Consider the following 20481-nt stretch of genomic DNA (forward strand, 5'->3'; position numbering starts at 1 on the left):
TTTGTAAAAATTACTCTCGACCTCTTACATTTCATGCCAAAAAATACAGTGCATACATTCTCTTCAGCTCCTCAAAGACACAGGCTGAATGCAGCTGATCAGGCTACCAGCCAACTTGGTCTGTGAGCCTTGCAGCAGGAGAAAAATGGCACATTGCCCAGGAGCCAACCAGGGCATGCTTCTCCTGACTGCTGCTCCACGCCACAGCCAGCTGGAGAAGGGAGCTGCTCCCACATCACAGACATGCTGGGCAGCCTCAGCTCAGTTCACATTCTCAAAGTTCAGAAGATGGGCGCTGAGGAAAACTCGATTGCCACCATGACTTAAGTGCAAAACGCCCAATTAAATCATGGAGATACAGCCCTCTGAAAGCAATGGTTTTCTTCAGAAAACTTTGTGAGTAATCAGCTATCTTCTTTATTTAACCTATAATAGTTCAAGACGACACGGGAGCGATAATTCATACTAAAAAAATAAACAATTTTGTGGTTTTGTCTCTTTTCCCACTGCACAACGCACATTACGTTGATGGTTTCCTCATAACTGTGCCTGCTCTAGATTTTGGCCAAAGCGTTTTCTAAAATTAACACTATTATTAAAAAAATTAAAATGTTTTAAACATTTCCATGATTATTAGGCTTCTTCCAGGTTTTTTTTCACAGTATGAAGGATAGGATTAAGATGTCTAGGTACTGTTAGTAAGGAAAAACAAAACAATATTTGGGCTAACCTACTCTGCCAGAAACATACCTTGGGATCAAAATTAGCACGCACATTCTCTATTTTTAAACAAAAAGCCCTTTGTCCTCCACAGGTCACCTGTTACCATTGTTTTCAGTTTTTAGCTAACTTCTCAGGAAAGGCAAAGAATCAAACAGTATGACATAAACAGCCATCATTTAAAACAACAGCGAGAAATGGTGTGGTTGGTCTGATCAGCCATCATGGAACCACTGCGAAATCACTGGCATCCCTATGCATTTCTGTACAGCAATGTGTGCCACAGTTAAGACTGGGAATTACTGTCCTTAGCTAGTCAACTGGCATAGCTTACTCCTGAGCTGTTCCATTTAAGTACCAAAACTTGTCTTTACCACTCAAGCAGTACCATTCCAGGACTTTAAATCTGAGAGCTCTGTGCTTCATCTGGATGCCTGTGGATAATGCTGATGCCTTTCCTGTTTGAACACAACCTAGGGCATTTTGAATGGGGAAGAAGGGACAGAGGAAATGGGCACCAGGAGAACACTGACCAGTCTTAAGCGGGAAAGCGTCCAAATCCTAGACAGCAATGTATTAACCCTGCAAAGCTACTTATGCATAAAGTCAGTCACAATTGAGCAACAGGAAAGATTATCATATTTGTCTTTTAGTTGTGACATTAATTTAATTTGACTCCCAGGTTCAAAATACACTATTATTTTTGGTTGGTAGTTCATATTTCATAAACAGTTTTCCCTTCCAAGGCTACCAGTAGGGGTTTAAACTTCTCATTACAATTCTGAAAGACATCAAAAACTTGGCAACAGCAGTACAGCCTTCCCTCAGCATTTAGGATAAGCTGGAAAGGAAAGATCTTTCCCATTGTTTGTTATCAGAGCTATTGCTCTGACCAACCTTATCTCACTAGTTCAAGTGATTTTCTCCCTTTCTCTGAATGATTTTATAGAACTGTTTCTACAGCAAACATCCCCTGTCAAAGAAGAAAAGGTGAAGAGACTAAGTAATCACAAAGTGGGTGAGATTGAAGAAAGGTCTCTGAAGAACAAAGGAGACAATTTGGAAGAATACTTGTAGAGCCAAGTAGTGAAAATTATCAAGAATAGTCCTAACTCCTTGACCTAGAGGCTGAATACATGAGCAGCAAACACCAATTAATGGCAATATAGGCCGTGTAGGGGACACTGGGAGAAAATATTTCAGATGGGGACGACACTTCTCAAAATGGGTTAAATCTTTCTAGTGATTATAAGTGAAATTTAAAATCTTTCCAACATGTTAGGGTCTACGATTTCCCTCAGAAAATACTGTCATCAGCAGATGTAACAGAAAAGGCCTGAGAAACATTGGAAGGAGATAGCTCTAAACTGCCTGTGTGAAGTGTTTGCCTTATGGGCCACAAAGGCAGTCAAAAGCCTTTGACAAGACACAGGCTGATGGTAGCTGAGCAAAGAAGCAGATTTAAATGGATTCAGGGCATGAGGAAGTGCACGGATGCCAGGCAGCCTTATAAACATACCCTGGATCAATTAAAACCTGAGGGTACATCACAGCGTCTGCTCAGAGAATAAATGAGGCCAGGATAAGAACATATGTGCTTCTGCAGGAGATCTCATGGCCAGTGGTACCCAAGTAAACCAGGCTGGCAACTCCTAGAGGGAAATCAAAAACCTGTAATCATTTTTGGGAATTAAAGTAGTAAATGCTGAACAGTGCAAAATGCTCCTGATTTTCCCACAGTAAGAAGTCCCTCATATTTACTGCAAGTACTAGCATAACAAAACAAAGGCTCAGAACAAGCACAAATTGTATTTTCCTCAGGTTCTCCTCCAGAGGCAGTATCTAAATACTAACTTTTAAGATGACAAATATACCAACAATGCAGTAAAGCAGCAGGATGTCACAGTTAGCTTTCTGCAGTCTGTTTATGAGATACAGTCTCTGTGTTGTGTTACACCAAAATGCTTATGCCAAAAAATCCACAAGAATTGATGAAGTACAGAGAGACAACAGCTTTTTCAGACTCTCTACCATATTGCTATATACATCTTGCAATGACTATTTATATTACCTCATGCTACATATTCTGGCCATACAATTCAATTAGCAAGTCACAATCCAAGAACGCTATCTGTTTTGTGACAATTTTAATATTTAAAGCAACCAGGCTCCATAGACATAAACACCAAAAGCCATGTAAATAAACGAGGAGTGATGTACAGCATGTGAAAAGTTTCAGACAAAGCAACAGACTTATTTATTAGAGCAAAGACATTCTCAAGTATTCTCAAGCTGTAAGCCTAACAAAAGTGTATCTTGGAGACTGTTCTCATAATTTCACTCCATATCTTCTTCCTCCCTTCCCCAAAACAACAGGGACAATGGGAAGAATGACATCACGCATTTTGCTTGTCAAAGAGTCCCAAAGGCAGCTAAAATATTGAACACTAGTTTTTCTTAACTATTGCTAAAGCCACAACAACACATTCCAAAATAGTCCCAACCACTTTTCTTACTGGAACAGATTTTCCTTGCTCTGAGCTCATTTAAAAGGGTTTTTGTGCTCACTTAGCACTGTGTGCAGTCAAGCCAACGTAAAAAGCCCAAACAGTAAGTTTTCATCTACCAGCAAGGAGACATGAGAGAAAATGGACATTTAACACTAATACCAGATAATAGGGCTGTTACATAAAATTCAGTAAACTCAGGGGGGAGTTCTTCACACACAGTTCCTTCAAACCACCAATTAGCAGAAGAAACACACAGAATGTGCATGCCCCCTATGTTCTTCCTTTTACTGGAAGGAAGCAGTAGGGTTGATTTCTAAGATACTGAGGTCAGCATCATTTAAGACAAGTACCAAAACTCATTTGTTGAAAAGCTACTGAACCCTTGTGCTGACTCTTGTGTCCATCTTTGATGTTTGTGGAGAACTGCAGAACACAGAATAAAGAAAATTATAATGATCTTGCCACTATTGAGTACCTCTGAATAATCTTCATGGGACAGGTATGTGTTAATACACATAATATTGACTCTGTGTTTTGGGGCACACAAGAAATTGATAAATGATCTAAATTAGTACATTTAGTTCAATCAAAGCTGATCTCAGAAAAAAAAAATCCTCAACCAAATATTCAACAAAAGCATGGAACCTGTCATTGGAGTTAAGCATTTACTCAGTCCTCAGCCCAATACAATTTTATTTCTTCAGTGTACCTTACTGGCACTCTAGCTTTTCACTTTTTAATATCCAATTATGTATAGCAGAGCAGTGGCAGAAAGCTTTAGTCAAGGCAGAGAGTAGTGTTTTGATTGAAACGTTTCGCAATCCTCCCTTTTTCATTCAGATACTGACCACATTCCCAGAATATACCAAACAATATTAATTTATCAGCACTCTTTATAAGGTCTGTAAAACGTCTTGAAAGAGTTCTGTCAAAGTATATTAAAACTGCAGCATTTCCCAAAAATCCCCAACTGATTAAAAGGAAGCTATGCATTAGCAACATATTTATTGAACTTTAAACTCTTTAAATGTCATTTTTACTGGACTATTAAAATTTAAAAGATAAATGTGAAGGAAAAGGTAAGAATAAGATTATAGAAAACTCTAAATTTAGTGCAGACTAAGATCTGCGATGTACAGTTTTTTAACTCGACTTACTCTGTTGTGAACATTTAGCGCAGTCAAGGTCTGTGGACATCCGGAACCAGAAACTCCTCATTCACAGAATTCTATGAGAAAGCTATCCATGAGAAGCTGAGATCCTCAGCAGTAAAACAGAAGAAAAAAGCGCTTGATAGCTAAGAAGCAGGTGCTGTGAATTTTCCTGAAGGCCGGCAGGGACACTGGGGCAGACGCAGGTGCAGCTCGGGAGCCCTGAGGGGGGCGGGGCGGGGCGGGGCGGGGCTTTGCCGTTACCGGGCAATTTGTCCGGCGCGGCAAGGGGCGGCTCCTGCCGCTGCTCCTCTCAGCGCCCTCAGACGCGTGCGAGTGGCGCTCTGTGAGGGTAAGTGCAGCGACAGGCGCTCCGAGCGGCTTGGGAAAAGGTGTTGCAGTGGCTCAGGGGCAAGTTAGGAGCTCCTTCAGAGGGAGGGAGTGTTGGGCAGCGGCGTCAGAAAGGCAGCAGGGTGTTTCGCTGGAATTCTGAGGGAAAAGCTGAGATAGTTCAGGCGGGACTGAAGAGCTTCTGAGGAGGAAAGCGGAGGGGATGTTAACGATAAATTCTGCGGGACAGAATAGAGTTCTGGCAGGGAAAAGCTGAATTATTTTGTGAAGGATATTTTCGGGGTAAATCTGAGATAATCTGCCGTGGCCAGAATGGGCATTTTGGGGCGAAATCTGAGGTGAATTCTGAGGGACAGAATGAAGTTGTCGTAGGGGAACGCTGAGTTGCCGTGAAGGGGTTTTTTGTGGGATTCGATAGGAGGTATCCTGTGTCTCGCTGAGGTAGAAGCAGGTGCTGTGAATTTTCCTGAAGGCTGGGAGGGACACTGAGGCTGACGCTGGTGCCGCGAGTGTCTCTCGGGTGCCCTGTGGAACCCGGAGGTGGAAAGCGGCGGTCCCGAGTGTCGCTGAGAGAGAGGCGCGTGCCGCGAGGGACTCGGAGAGGCCGTGGGGGTGCCCTGAGGGGGGCGGGGCTTTGCTGGTACCGGGCAAGTTGTCCTGCTCCGCAAGGGGGCGCCCCTCCCCATTCCTCCCCGCCTCACTCCCCTCAGAGCCCTCAGACCCGTCAGTCGCGCTCCATGAGGGAGTCGCAGCGATAGGCGCTCCGAGCGGCTTGAGAAAAAGGTGTTGCAGTGGCCCAGGGGCAACTTAGGAGCTCTTGCGGATGAGAGGGAGCATTGGGGAGCGGTGTCAGAAGGCAGCAGGGTATTTCGGTGGAGTTGCTGAGGGAAAAGCTGAGATAGTTCAGGCAGGACGGATGAGCTTCTGAGGGGGAAACTGGAGGGGATGTTCAAGGTAAAATCTGCGGTAAATTCTGAGGGACAGAATGAAGTTGTTGCAGGGGATTTTTGTAGGATTCGTTATGAGGTATCCTGTGTTTCCTGATGGCAAAGCAGGTGCTATGAGTATTGTCGTAGGCTGGAAGGGACCCTGAGGCAGCGACAGGTACCATGGCTTTGTACCAAGGAATAGGCTGGAAGGCTGAAAATAGAGAAAATAAAGGCAAAAGAGATTAATAAAGTGAAAACTAGACTTTATGTCAATTAGGAACTAATAAGTGGAACGATAATGAAGTTGTGTTTCAGGTCTCAGTAGTACTCCAAAAGTAGTGTTTATGAGACAGAACACAAACCTTACTGGGTCCTTCTTCCTTTATGGAAGCCGTCATGGAAGAAATGCTAGATATGTGGTATGGCACGGCAAGAGACGGAACAAGAGGAACTGCCTTAATATAAAATGGTGGTGTGGGAAAGCCTCTCTGGACAAATGGCATCCCTGCCATTTCTACGGCACAGATTGCTCCTGAGAGTCTGGTGGGCACATTGAGTGTAGGCGGGCTGACTTTGCACAGGGGGACCTCCCTCTAACCACGGCTTGGTCATCTCCTTGGCTGCCCTTGGACTTCTGCCACTGTGCTGCTTTGGGTGGCAAGAGACAGGGTCAGCCCAGTAAGAAGGGTGACAGCCCCACAATAGGAAGATGGAGGAGGATGGAACTGAGCTCCATGAGGACACCCTGTAAGGTGGGAAAAACATTTTTTGCAACCCCAGTAGCATTCAGTCCTCAGGGTAGGGTCAGGAGTACCACTTCAAGGGTGTAGCGCATGCAATGCTGAGAGGGGACAAGGTAGGGTGGCTGCATTTGGAATAGAAGGGAGATGTGGCAATTCCAGTGGTGGTGTGCAGAACTACTTGTGGGGCTCATGGGTGCCATTCAATAGCTGGAGCATCTATGGTGCAACTAACACGTAACAATGGTCTACTCCTTCCTTGGCAGAAGCCTTTGGGGGAGAAAGCAGAGACGTCGTGAGGGACGGCCAGGCAAGAGACAGCAAGAGGAGCAGCGGCTTGAAGATGAAGAGGTGGCACGTGAGAACCTCCGGGCAAATGACGTGCCTGGCATTTCCAGGGCACACATTCCTGCTTGGAGTCTGGTGGGCGCCTTCAGGGTGCCCTGACTCCTTGTGTGCTGGGCGACCTCCCTGTAAGCAGGGCTAGGTCTTTGCTTTTGCTTCCATTGGCCTTTTACAATTTTGCTGTTTTGGCTGCCCAGAAAAAGGGGCGACCGTCTAAGAACGGTGAGCGCCCCGGAGGGAAATGGAGCTCCCTCAGGCCACCCTGTAAGCAGGGCAGGTCCTTTTCCCCATGGCCAATGGTTTTGTGCCCCTGTCCAGTGTGACCCCCTGTAGTCAGGGTGTGTCACGGCCTTTTGTGCCCCTGAAGCCCCTCAGCATGCATAGGCCCTTATGGCCTCCCTGCAGCATCCCCGGGGCCAGCCTGGAGCTCTTGTCTCCTGCTCAGCGGAGGCAGGGCACCCCCAGGCTGTGTGTACAGAGCTTGCTCCCCCTGCTGGCACCTTGCCCCCGTGTGTTCCCTGGTCAGGTTAGTGTGTGAGTGAGGCGGTGTGTGTGCGCCCCTTTGTCCCTTAGAAAATAGGGCAGAGTAGGTTAGAGCTGCCAGGAGGGGAAGAGGAGCTCTGTGCCTCAGCCAGGGGTGCCCTGTCGCAGCGCAGGCAGGGACAGGGCCCGGCCTGGCCCCCTTGCTCCTGAGGACAGAGCCCAAGCCCCTTAGTTGGCAGCATGGGCACCGGGACCCGCCTGTAGCCAGAGCCTGGGTGCGTGCCTGTGCTGCGGGGCTGCCTGTCCTGCTGGCACCTGCCGGCATGCCTGGCCTGCACTCCCAGCAGCAGGCAGCTGCAGCCCCTGTAAACAGGGGCGCGCAGCCTTTTTAGCATATGCTTGCCATGCCCAGCTTCATTTGCCCGGAGGCTCTCGCTGCCACCAGTTCAAGGCCTTCGGGATTCGATGCCGAGGTGAGGCAGCCTGTGCTTTTGGGGAGTTTGGCTGTGGGCGAGTGGGTCTGTGGGATCCCGGTGGTGCTTCTCGAAGCTCCCTCTGGGGCTCTTGAGGGCCATTTCCCTCCTTCAGGTGTTGGAGCTTCTCAGGTGTTACAGGTAATAACTGAATTAAGCCAAATTAAATAGTGAAGCAACAATTTTTAGTTGTGCGCCTGAAAATACGGTCCTGCGAAGCCGCAAACGAAAAGAACAACACCGAGCCCGGCGATCAGTGCCGGGTGAACACGCTACCATGATCTGGCCTATATCGCACCAGATCGCCCCCTGTGTGCACGGATGCCATCCCGGGGAGCCCAGTTTTTGTACAGGTTTTGCAGCCTGAGGTGAGCGACGCCTTTGTTTCTGCTGTGCATTTTCATATTCAGATTAAATTCTTTTCTTGGTGCTGCCCTGGACAAAAGTCCTTCTTGTGCGTCGATGAATCCTGTTCTGGGGGCTGTGTCTGTTGCGTATCCATGTGTACTTTTCCTTGGGAGGGTTGATTTTTGCTTACGGGAGCCGAAGCTTTGGAATGTAATTTTTCCTGGTGGAGAGGATTGGATTTACGGGAAGTGGCGTTGCTATGAGGGGACTCCCAGAACCTGCCGGCTGTTTGATATGTGATACTTGCCATGGCTTTTATGGGTGATCTTTTCCTGTTTGGTTGTCGAGTGGTTTCAGGATCGTTGAGCTAGGTTTCTTGATGTGCATAATTAAGGCTTTGGTCTACGGCTCCGGGCGCTGGTGGCAGCAGCTGAAAAGTTGTCTTATTTTATGTCTTGATTTTATACAACCTTCTTATCTGATATAAACACGGATTATAACAAGGCATATGACAGGTGTAACTCGAGTTTGCTACTTCCTTGGCAGAAGCCGTTGCGGGAGAAAGCAGAGACGTCGTGAGGGACGGCCAGGCAAGAGACAGCAAGAGGAGCAGCGGCTTGAAGATGAAGAGGTGGCACGTGAGAACCTCAGTGCAAATGACGTCCCTGGCATTTCCAGGGCACACATTCCTGCTTGGAGTCTGGTGGGCGCCTTCAGGGTGCCCTGACTCCTTGTGTGCTGGGCGACCTCCCTGTAAGCAGGGCTAGGTCTTTGCTTTTGCTTCCATTGGCCTTTTACAATTTTGCTGTTTTGGCTGCCCAGAAAAAGGGGCGACCGTCTAAGAACGGTGAGCGCCCCGGAGGGAAATGGAGCTCCCTCAGGCCACCCTGTAAGCAGGGCAGGTCCTTTTCCCCATGGCCAATGGTTTTGTGCCCCTGTCCAGTGTGACCCCCTGTAGTCTGGGTGTGTCACGACCTTTTGTGCCCCTGAAACCCCTCAGCATGCATAGGCCCTTATGGCCTCTCTGTAGCATCCCTGGGGCAGGCGTGGAGCTCTTGTCTCCTGCTCAGCGGAGGCAGGGCACCCCCAGGTGGGTGAACACGCTATGATGATCTGACCTCTATCATATCAGATCGCCCCCATGTTCATGGATGCTATCCCGCGGAAGTGCAAAGAATCTGAAGGCACATCTGTTCTGCCATCTTTTCAGTGATCTAAAGGAGATACAGTGCTTTCTATAAGGACAAGGACAACCTTTGGTGGTCTTGCCTCTCCATACAAATAGAACATGCCCACTTCGGAGGGGATGAGATGGAGTACTATCAAATGCTGATTTTGCAAGACAGAAAGATGTATGCAAGGAGACTTTTTACCCCACAAAAAGCGGAATGTAGGTTGCCCCAGCCCGACTCCCACAGCACAATCCATTGCCTTGCAGAGAACCCATGGAGGCGCCGGTTGTATTTGCTCAGGTGCGGTGAGCTGCGCCCTGATGTGAGGCACGGCAGAGACTGGAGCGCTGTCTGGCCCTGCCTCTTTTCCCTCAGGTGCGCCCAGAAAGCGTGGGAAATCGCCTGATTTTTCTCTCCACCTGAACCTCAGGTGTTGAAAGGCTGCCCCCCCAATCACAAAAAGCAGAGGGAAAGGCTGTAAGGAGAATTTTTCCAACACTGCGCAAACGAAGTGCATGTAATTGAGTTTTCTACATCCTTGAATGGGTTCTCACGTTTCTCCTCAGCAGTTATTCCTCCCAGAGAAATAGCATTTCTGGCCATGATTTTCCTCGAGAATATTATTCATTTCCCATGTGCCTGGCATGTAGGAACATTCACCTTAAATGTTGAAGTCTGATTAAAATTAATGGCACAAGGATTCATAGGCTGTTCCTTTTTGGATTATTTATTAGTCCTGTGTGGCAGCAGCCCTAAGTGTTGGAAACTCTTCCTCTTCTGATGCTCAGTTAACAGCTATAGCTTGGTAGCTTTTTTTCACTGAACTGTTGTTCTTGTGATGACTGTTTATTTGACACAACTGTAGTTACAGTGAAATCCCTGTAGGTGCGTAGTTTGGTAAAATGGAAATAATCCAAACAATTTCCATCTGTTCCTACTGAAGGCTTCCTGCTCAGCACTGTACCCCTTGGTTCAGATGGGCTTGGGTTGTTTGGGGATTTTTCTGCTGTTGTTTGGCAACCATTTCCCAAAGCTGAGATACAGCTGCACCCAAGGAATGTAAACAGCTTTACAGAAGTAAAGAAGCTCCCATCCATAACTCAAACACATGGTCCCAAAGCAGGATGAGTCTGATAAGGAGGGCTGTGCTCACAGGCTGAAGATGTGCTGATATGCTGAAGCATACAAAGGAGATCACTGGATTTGTTTGCACAGCTTTACATCCAAACACTTGGATGCATGTTAACTTTGAAGTAAAGACTTGGAAGCTGCATACAGGACTTTGCACAGCCTGGCAGGCAGAGGTAACATCCTCTCACTGAGTGTTACAGCATATATGGCATGGGTCAAAGTTCCTTAGAAAGAATGACTAGGATGACACCCTTCAAAAAGGCACCCAATGTGGATCACTAATGTTGATATTCTTCAAGGATGTTTCCTCAAGGATGAAGAATACTTTGGTTTTCTGGAGACTTTTGCGAATACCCAAGGCACTCTCGCCCTTTACTGTTTGTGATCAGTTTCCTGCATGTCAGCTTCCAGGTGCTGCTCTTACCCTGCCTGTTCATTTTCTCTGTGCTGCCTGTGGGCTGTTGGCCCATGGTATTAACTGGGCAGGAAATGTCCCAGGGCTGGCTCAAGAATTAAAGTACCAAAGGAAGAACATTAAAGCCTGTCCCAGTGACACCCAAATACTTGCCATCATCATCTGAGAGCTCCTGCGCTGCCTCTGGCGTTGAACAGCTGCTCTCTGTGTTCTGGCTGTGGTTGGAGGGCTTATCACTGGTTTTGCAGCACCTGCAGTCTTTGGCAGACCTGTGCCAGGCCATCACATCCTCACCAACCAAAAGACCCAGTTTTCCCTTGCCTCTCCCTGGCTAGAGGCAGGGCCCCTCTAGCCCTGGTTATTATTCCTTTCCTGAGCCTACATACTAGAGGTTCCTTCAAGGGGATCTGACAGATCATCCTCCCTTCTGTAATACCCAGCAACTTGGTCATGGCAGGTCAAGGCTAATTTCCGTTTAGTGCAACTCCCTCAGTTAGGGTTTCCCTCGCTGAGTTGGTGAAGTCCACTGCTAAATGGACAGATGCAAAGCTTCAGCTTTCATGAGCATCACATCAGACTCAGAATCTACCACACATAATGCGGGTGATCCAAACCTGTGTAGATGGCTCTAGGGCACTACTGCTGCGATTCAAGAGCTTTTTTTTCTCTTGAACCAAAGACCCTAGTTACTTTATACAAACATATTTAGGATATTTGATGGAGAGGCACCTCAGTTCCTCCTCCTTCCCTTGATCACATTAGCTTTCCATATAACGTTAGGACCCTACTGGAGAGAAGCAGCAAAGTAAAGGAAAATCACTAAAACTAAAGTAACTCTGTCTTGACCTGCCTGGCCTCTGCACGCTTCCCAAGAATCTTGGCCAACATCTTGGCTTTCAAAATGTGTTCCAACTCACTATTCTAAGTTCTTTTAACACAGAGCATAGTGTTCTGCATGTCCAACAAGTTACTTTCTGTGGTGCCAAAGCCCTGGAGAGCATCTGGCATGAGCCAAATCTTCATTGTCTCCCCAATGAACACAAGAAGGCACAGCAACGGTGTCTCTTGCTTGGTCTCTGCCCAGCCAGAGCTGCTAGGGACTTCCAGAGCCCATGTGAAATGGCCAGCATGGCCTGAGAGTACAAGGGGAGCACAGGGCGAAAATCATCTTTGTAGTAGCCACCATGGTCTTCAGTGGCTGCAACACAAGGAAGACCACTGACAGGAGCAATGTGGAGTGAGAATTGTGTGCCTTTGTTAAAAAAGGCTTGCTACTTACAGTGCCTACTCCCAGCCAGTCCCAAATTCACAGCTAGTGGAATTTAAAAATACTCTAGGTCTGGTTGAGTTCAAAAAGAGCTTGCAGAGTCCAGATAATGGAATAGATCAGTTTATTGAAACAATACCAAAAGAAGATTTGGGATTGCTGAATGCCCTATCTAGTGCATATTAATATATATAATTCACTAACTAGAGGGTTCTCATATATAAATTCACTTACTAGAGGATCCCAATATATATAGTAAATTCCTTAACTAGAGGGTCCTAATAGATAAAATTCACTAACGAGGGGATCCTAACATATATATAGTAAATTGATTTTCTAGAAGGTCCTAATATCTATAGTAAATTAACTGGAGTGTCCTAATATATATAGTAAATGCACTAACTGGAGGGTCCTAATATGTATAGTAAATTCACTAACTAGAAAGTATTAATATATATAGTAAATGAGGCCCCACAAGCACAGCTCTGTGCATGAAGATCTCTTTCAAATGCTTAGAACAGCATTTTTTTGAGCTGGTGTAGCAGGTGAACGTACTCCTGCATGGCCTTCTTGTGGGCATCCGGACTGCTGGCAAGGTTCTGGAAGAGGTTGGGGGCTTCAGCCATGCGGAAGTCGGAGGGCAAACTGATCTCCATGGGAAACCTCTCGTTGCCTAGGACGAAGTGGTTCAGCTGTTTTGCGTCCAGTGAGCAGCGGAGGTACTTCATGGTGTCCTTCACGCGCCGCCAGAAATCCTTCCTGCGCCACTGCGTCAGGGGTACGGTGTTCAGCAGGTGCATCACCACTGTCTTCAGGGCATAGCTGGAGAAACCTGCCCCCATCAGCATGCGGCTGAGGAGCTGCAGGCACTTGCAGTGCCAGCTGTCAGGAGGAGCCTGCCTGGAAATGTGTCTAAAGAATTTTGCCTCTGCCACGGCGTAAGTCTCCACCCATGTTATGCTTGGGATACCTACTTCTGTAGGCTGGCTGCCCACAAAGATATCCGAGTCTCCTTGCCTCACTCCTAAGATGAGCTCAACCATGAGGCTTTCCTGGTCTTTCCTTAGCTGAAATTTACAGGACCGGGTGGAGGGCAGCAATCTTAAACGCCAATGGCGCGATTGAGGCGAAAGCACCCAGGCTTCTTTCGTGAATTGATAGAACCAGTGGACAGTTTTCTCCACATCTAGATAGCTGTCAGTGCACAGGGTATCCAGAAGGCTGGGGTCCTGGTCCCTTCTCAGCTCCTCCTCAGAGTGGTGGAGGAAACATAGCATGTCATCCCCCAGCTGCTCCCTCATGCAGGTGCACAGCAGCTCCACACGGACACAGCAGCTCCTCTGGAGCACCCCTGCAGTTTCCAACTCCAGGTGGAAGGCATGTCCTGGAGGGGGACTCAGTGGTACAAGCACATTGTACACAAGGTCCTCTGCACGGGGACTCCAGCCTTCAAAGGTGCTGCCCACTCCGATGGCTTCTTGTGGCACTGGGTAGAAGCTGTTGGACCAGTTTTGTCCAAAGATGTCTGTGAGTTTCTCCATCAGGTCTGTTACGATGGAGCAACCCTTGTCCAGGTCCAGAGCAGGCAACTGTACGCGCTCCTCTAAAAGGCTTCCAAGGGTCCTTTGGACATTGTGGCCATCATCTTCTTTGTTTGCATCATGTTTGCCCTCTTCCTTTCCATCAACATTGACTTTCTCCCCCTTCTCATTGTTTTTTACTTCTTCCTTTTCATCATCAGAACCTTCTTTTGCTTCATTTCCAGCAACATTAACTTGATCCTCCTTCTCATTGTTGTTTAATTCTTCCTTTGCATTGTCAGAGCCTTCTTTCGCTTCATTTCCCACATTGCTTTCTGCCTTTGCAACCACAATGCTGCCTTCTTCATTTCTGTCCTGATTGTCCTCTTCCACATTTGCACTGTCATTTCCGACTTCTCTCTTTACAAACTCGTTCTGTCCTTCTTTTTCCTCCTCCGCCAAGTTGCTGCTGGACCTCTCCTTGTGGCCACTGTTGTCTGGATCACATCTGATTTTGTGGAGTCCAAACCACAGTGCCAAGAGAAGGACAAGGAATCCATTTGCAGCCCAGAACTGCCAGGCAAGCAGGGCTCCCCAGGCCACACCACTGTGCTCCATGTTCTGCTCCAGTTCCTGAATCAGCCGAGTCATCTCCTGGTTCAGAAAATCAGCACGCTGCTGCATGCGCTCCCGTGTGGCCTCATCCAGCCCATCCCCGGCCTGCTGCGGGTACTGGATGAGGCCTTGCAGAAGCAAGAGAAGGAGTGTAGTGGCAAGCATGGCCTAAGCAGCTGGGTAGGGGTTAAGTGAAGATGGGAGGGAAGTACTGAGAGGGGAAGTGGGGACAGGAGTCCCAGGGATCTATTGGAAGGCAGGAAGGAGGGGCCCAGGCAGCTGGCAGGCTGCAAGGCTGTGCCCCACTGCTCCAGCAACAGCAGCAGCACTGTGCCCTGCCAAAGGCAGTCCCACAAGGGATCGGCCTCTGGATTCCCGCTGAGAAGCAGCTCCCCGGGTACTGGCGTTTCTGCCGTGGGCCTCGTCCCGCGTTCAGCACAGCCTCCTGTCTGCGTGCGCACTCGCCGCTCGCTGAGGCTGTACTGGAGCAGGGTCACCTGCTGCTTGGCTTGATAGCTGCCCCCATTGTGATGCGGGTCCTGTGATGTCACAGGTGCCAGAGTGCGTCCCAGCCAGGCCAGTGCCACCCTCCATCTCTACCTCAGCTCATGAACTCATAATGGCAACCAAACACCTGACACGTGCAGACCCACGGAGCATAATGGACTCCCAGGGGTCCCCTTGATAAAACAGGCAGAGCCCCCCGAACCCTTTCCAATCTGAACTTGGTTCACATGACCCATAAATGCTTTGTTCCTGTACATTTCCTGCTGTGAGATGGAACCGGTTCCCAGAGCACATAATAATTCACTGGGCAGAAAACTTCCCACAGGCATTTCAACACAGAAAATTCTCCCGTGTCAGATATGGTCCCTCTTGTGCTTTTCCACCACGTGTTGTACGACCCAGGCACAGAGATCACAGCTAGAAAAATCTTACCTGTGATGATCTCTTGGGAGCGAGTGCTCCCTTGGGAGGCTTTATGGGTTAGTTAGAACAAATCTAGAGCTCTTCTACTCCACGTAACTGGCCTATGGCAGACCATAAAAAGAGAGATAAGATCAGCCACAGGTCTCTTTCCAGGGCTGCCTCTATGGTTCAATTATTAATAATTAAATTAGTGGAAAGACAAGCACACGGTTTCTAAGGAAATCATATTTTATAAAATCTGGACTGACAGACGGTTGTTGAAGCGATCTGGTTGCGCAAGAAGTCTGTGGGATTGTTCTGCCTTGTCTTTCCCCAGTGTTGATTCATGCAGGCTGTTTCTAGACAGGGGTTTCCAGAATTTGTCCACATCCCTGTGTAGGGAGTGTCCACAGTGCGAACGTCTGCTATGAACAACCCAGGTACAACCCTCACCCTGCTCTGTGACTGGAAGGAAACCTGGCCACACCAGTAAAGAAGGCCACAACTTCTTTCCGAGAAGGAGCATATTCTTTTAATTGTCTACTTTTACATTACCATGTTCATATGGCTGCATATATTTTGTGAATGCTTCATGATAATATCTGTGATAACTGCTTTTGCGCATTGTAAAGGGAAAAAGAATCCAAAAGAAATTTGACTAATATGTTGCTGGCAACTTAAAACCTTTATCAAAAGCATATTGTTTCATTAACTGGAAAATGATCCATTAATGTTATATATTCTTCCTAAAGGAAGAAAAATTCTATTGTTTTCTCTAGTAAAACTTAAAAAAAACCCAGCAAAAATGTTATGAAATTTCAGGTTGGTTAAAAACTTTTGAATTAGTTGAAGTTTGGAAAGAAGTTTAAAATTAAGCTGGATCTTTATGTGATAGAATTGCCTGTATTTTATCTGGTCTGTGATCCCATCACACAAACCTAAACATAAACTCATATTGTCCAAAATGTCCTAGAACTTGAGCACCACCTTGATTTAGTACATGCCAACCAGACCTACTAAAGTCATTGTGGGACCAGAGCCTTTGCTTGGCTGGAGCAGCCTGACCTCATGCAAGTGAATGCTAAGATGGAGTTCTCAGCCAGGAGAACAGGCTCTACTAAAAGCTGCCTCTTCAAATACAATCTGAGCTATCCTTAGATCCTGCAGCTTTTCAGCCATGTAGATCAAGTCACTTGTAATGATACTAAGGCTACTCATGAGAAAATGGCACATCCTTTCAGGACACAGAGCAATGAGACCATGAGTTTTATCTATAATGATGATCTGTTGAAAAGAATAGTGAGTTTGAAAACCAAGCTCCTAAGTCTCAAGTGTTAGAAAACACAGGAATGAAAACTGTGTATACTTCCAGAACCACCACTGTAAATTCTCATGCCTTGTCTGCAGTACACCTTCCACCACCAACAAACCTGAGGCCTTCAGCCAGCACTGCAAAACCACTTCAGTGCCAGGAGCGCTTTGCAATTATATAAATTGTGGCATTTTAATGCATAGGCACAATGAGACAGAAGTAGGACTGTAGAAGCAAAATTAATTCTGGCATTTCACAACTAATGTCTGACCTTGCAATTTTAAAATAGAGGCTTTTTTCATTGGAGTTAAATACAGTTTTGGCTGGTGCATTCTCCAAAAACATGAGCAATGAATGAACTTAAGTTACATTGCCTCATTGCATTGTCCTAGGGTGATGTTATGGTGGCTTGTATCCCCAATCATGTGTTCTGTTTAAGCAAAAGTTTGTTTTGTCTACTTATCAGTTGGCTCCCCTCCCCCATCGTCTGTGCTTGAGAGCCTAGCTTTGCTGGCTCAGGCTGGCTCTGGCTGCTTGCTGGCTTTGCTTGCTTTTGCTTGCTTTTGGTTGCTTTTGCTTAGCTTTGCTTCGCTTGCTAGCTTTAGTTTTGCTTTTGCTTATTAGTTAGGCAGTCCAATCTCTTTCCCTGGACTGTTTTTTGTTCTTTCCCCCCTTTCCTTTCTGTATACCTTCTGAACCTGTTTGGACCCAGACCTGGAACACCGAGGAACACTGGGACCCTGCAATTTGAGATCTGCAGCAGCCATGCTCAGCGCCGGAGACTGATACCATCCGCAGGAGAGATTTTCTGAGTTTGTCACCCTCCCACACCGGTGAAAGAGTTTTTATCTCATCCGGGGTTGTTCATTTTCTTCTCTTGTGTTGCGGAGTGTTTTGTTTGATAATAAACAGGTTTTTTCCACTTTTCCTCTGAGGAAATTCTTCCTGAACCTGGTGGTGGGGGAGGAGTCTTGGGGGGTTGGTTTTTTTCCTGGGGGCTCCTCTTGGAGGTTTTCCCTAAATTTGCCCTAAACTAGGATAAATATTTGGCGCCCAATTGTAGGGCAAGAGAAAGTGGAAAAAACTTTGTTCTAATAATGTTGTTTGAATTTATAATGTCTCTTGGGCTGGAGGCCTGCATGTATTTTTGCTCTTTAGGGTTTTTTGAGGTCTTAATACCTCTGTGGTCCCTAGGTTTATTTTCTCATCCAGAAATAGCTCCAGTGTTTTCCCTAATACGCAGTTTCTGTAGCAGAGGGGCAATGACCAGAATATCCATCAGGCTGGGCTTGGTTGTAATGGCTTGTAGGAGGTTTTTAAAGATGCTGGAGTCTGTTCCAGGAATGTATGCTTCATGGTTATGGTTATGTGCCCAGTTTGTTAGAGGAGAAGCAGGGGATGAGGCTTTTCAGCCTTTGTTTTCCTTCCTCTCCCCTGAATTTTTTACATCCCTATTAGAGTATGTTCAGTTTCCCCTGAATGCTAAAGAGACCATCTTTCTGCTGTTTAATCTAGTAACCTTTCTTTATACAGTCTGCAGCTTCTATAGGATAAGAGCTGAGATTTCTAGAGGGGCTGATGAGACTCCTGACTTAGGAGTAGAGCCAAGTGTGAGGAATCCTGAGTGGTGTGGGAAATGGGAGGATATGGACCAAATCTTGAGGGAATTTTCTGACCCTATAGTCTGGGACTTTCCACCTGAACAAATTCAAAACCCAGCTGAGGTGGCAAAATACCTGAAAGAGAAGTGCCATGATAACTCCAAGGAGGAAAAGATCATTGCAGTGAGCTGGTCCCTGGCATATGCTTATCGCACTCTGCTAAGATACTGTAGGGCAGCAGGCAGAGGAAAGGGGACAGGGAGATAAATCAGCCACTATCCCAGTCACTCAGGCTGCAGCCAACACCCCAGGCTCAAGGCCAGCAGCTAAACCAGACTGTATGCCTCAACCAATGGCTGTTGCTACTAGCACGAGAAGTGGGATGTCCACAGACAAGACCAATCGACCAGTGGATGATGAATATGATGAGGATGCAGGAGAAGGACCCTCAGTGCCTCCTGATATAAAACCAGGAGTCAAAGCAACTGGTACAAGATCAGAGGCCAATATTGAGTCCTTTTCCCTAAAGGACCTCCGTGGTCTAAGAAAGGATTACACTCAACCTGATGAGTCTATAATTAGTTGGTTGGTCCGTCTTTGGGATGCTGCAGGCGAGGCTACAGTTCTGGATGGCACTGAAGCGAGGTATTTGGGATCCCTGTCACATGATCCTGTCATTGACCAAGGAATGATGAGGGGGACTAACCCTCACAGCCTCTGGGCATGGGTCCTAGACAGTGTAGCACAAAGATACCTGTGTGCAGACGATCTCTATATACAGCAGACACAGTGGAAGACTATAGAACAAGGGATCCAATGCCTGAGAGAAATGGCAGTAGCAGAGATTATCTTCTCAGATGACATAACAACTAGGAATCCAGACTTGGTACCATGTACATCTGTGATGTGGCGAAAAATTGTGCGACTTGGGCCACATGAATACGCATCTGCTTTGGCAATAATGAAGCGGGATGAGAGGGATGAGACCATGCTTGATATGGCGAAGAAGCTCCGAGCATATGCAGATGCTGTACATGGTCCAACACATGCCAGAATCGCAGCTGTGGAAACACGTCTGCAGAAATTAGAAGACAAGATAGAGGAGAATCATAAGAGACTCAGGGATGAGATTAAGGAGGACCTTCTCCAAATCTCGGCTGTACCAATTAGAGGCCCTGGTATCCAACGCAGACGTTCCCCCAATGGGGAGAGAAGGTACACCCCACAGGCTGAGCTGATTGTGGAGAAAACATGAAGAGATGGGATGGAAAATCTACTGCTGCTCTGGCCCAACCGGTGTGTGAATTGAAGGAAGGCAAGACTCAAAGAGGAAATTCCACCAAAAGGAGAGCAACTCCATTTGCCCGTAGCCAAATTTCCAAGTATGATGATGATGATGACATGTCCGATCCCCTTGAAGTAACCTCCAAGACATGTGCCCAAGGAAAGAAGGATAAACAGGCTTAGAGGGGCCCTGCCTCTAGCCCAGATAAAGCAAGAAATTGCTCATGCCGTAGCCCTTGGCCCAGTCAGGACAGGACCAGATGTGAAGAATGTGCTCTACTCTGCAGCTGGGAGCCATGGTTTGTCCTGGAGCCTGTGGCAGAAGGCACCTGATGAGACTCGAGGCCGACCTCTGGGATTCTGGAGTCGGAGCTACAGGGGGTCTGAAGGTAACTACACCCCAACAGAAAAGGAAATCTTGGCTGCCTATGAAGGAGTCCAAGCTGCCTCAGAGGTGATTGGAACGGAAGCACAACTCCTCCTGGCACCCCGACTACCAGTGCTGGGGTGGATGTTCAGAGGAAAGGTTCCCTCCACCCACCATGCCACCAGTGCTACATGGAGCAAGTGGATTGCCCTTATCACACAGCGCGCCCAGATTGGAAAACTGAATCACCCTGGGATTTTGGAAGTAATTACAAATTGGCCCAAAGGTAAAAGTTTTGGTGTCACAGATGAGGAACAAGAACCAGTGACACGGGCTGAAGAAGCTCCGCCATACAACCACCTGCCAGAGGAAACCCGTTACGCTTTATTCACCGACGGTTCCTGTCGCATCGTAGGGATGAATCGGAGGTGGAAAGCAGCTGTATGGAGCCCCACACGACGGGTCGCAGAGGCCACTGAAGGAGATGGTGGATCAAGCCAATTTGCTGAACTCAAAGCCATTCAGCTTGCCCTAGACATTGCAGAAAGAGAGAAGTGGCCAAAGCTTTATCTGTACACTGATTCCTGGATGGTATCCAATGCTTTGTGGGGATGGCTGGAGAGATGGAAAGAGGCGAACTGGCAGCGTAGAGGAAAACCAATTTGGGCTACTGAAGAATGGAAAGACATCGCTACCCAGTTAGAGAAACTACCTGTGAAGGTTCGCCATGTAGATGCCCATGTCCCCAGAAGTAGAGCTAATGAAGAGCAGCAAAACAATCAGAAGGTAGATCAGGCTGCAAAGATAGGGGTGTCAAAGATAGACCTTGATTGGGACC

At 47.2% G+C, this 20481-nt stretch overlaps 1 protein-coding gene across 1 annotated transcript in view; it reads right to left on the bottom strand.

Moving 5' to 3' along the window:
- Positions 1–12547: 12547 nt before the first annotated feature.
- LOC116995517 (inositol 1,4,5-trisphosphate receptor-interacting protein-like 1) overlaps positions 12548–20481 on the bottom strand; it is a 37968-nt gene continuing 30034 nt past the window's right edge. The window contains exon 4 of the mRNA XM_033058348.1: positions 12548–14209. Within this exon, the coding sequence (XP_032914239.1) occupies positions 12548–14206 (1659 nt within the window). The 5' untranslated portion in view covers positions 14207–14209. The remainder of the gene's footprint in view (positions 14210–20481) is intronic.

Source organism: Catharus ustulatus, chromosome 1 (assembly GCF_009819885.2).
Source record: "Catharus ustulatus isolate bCatUst1 chromosome 1, bCatUst1.pri.v2, whole genome shotgun sequence".
Taxonomy (NCBI): Eukaryota; Metazoa; Chordata; class Aves; order Passeriformes; family Turdidae; genus Catharus; species Catharus ustulatus.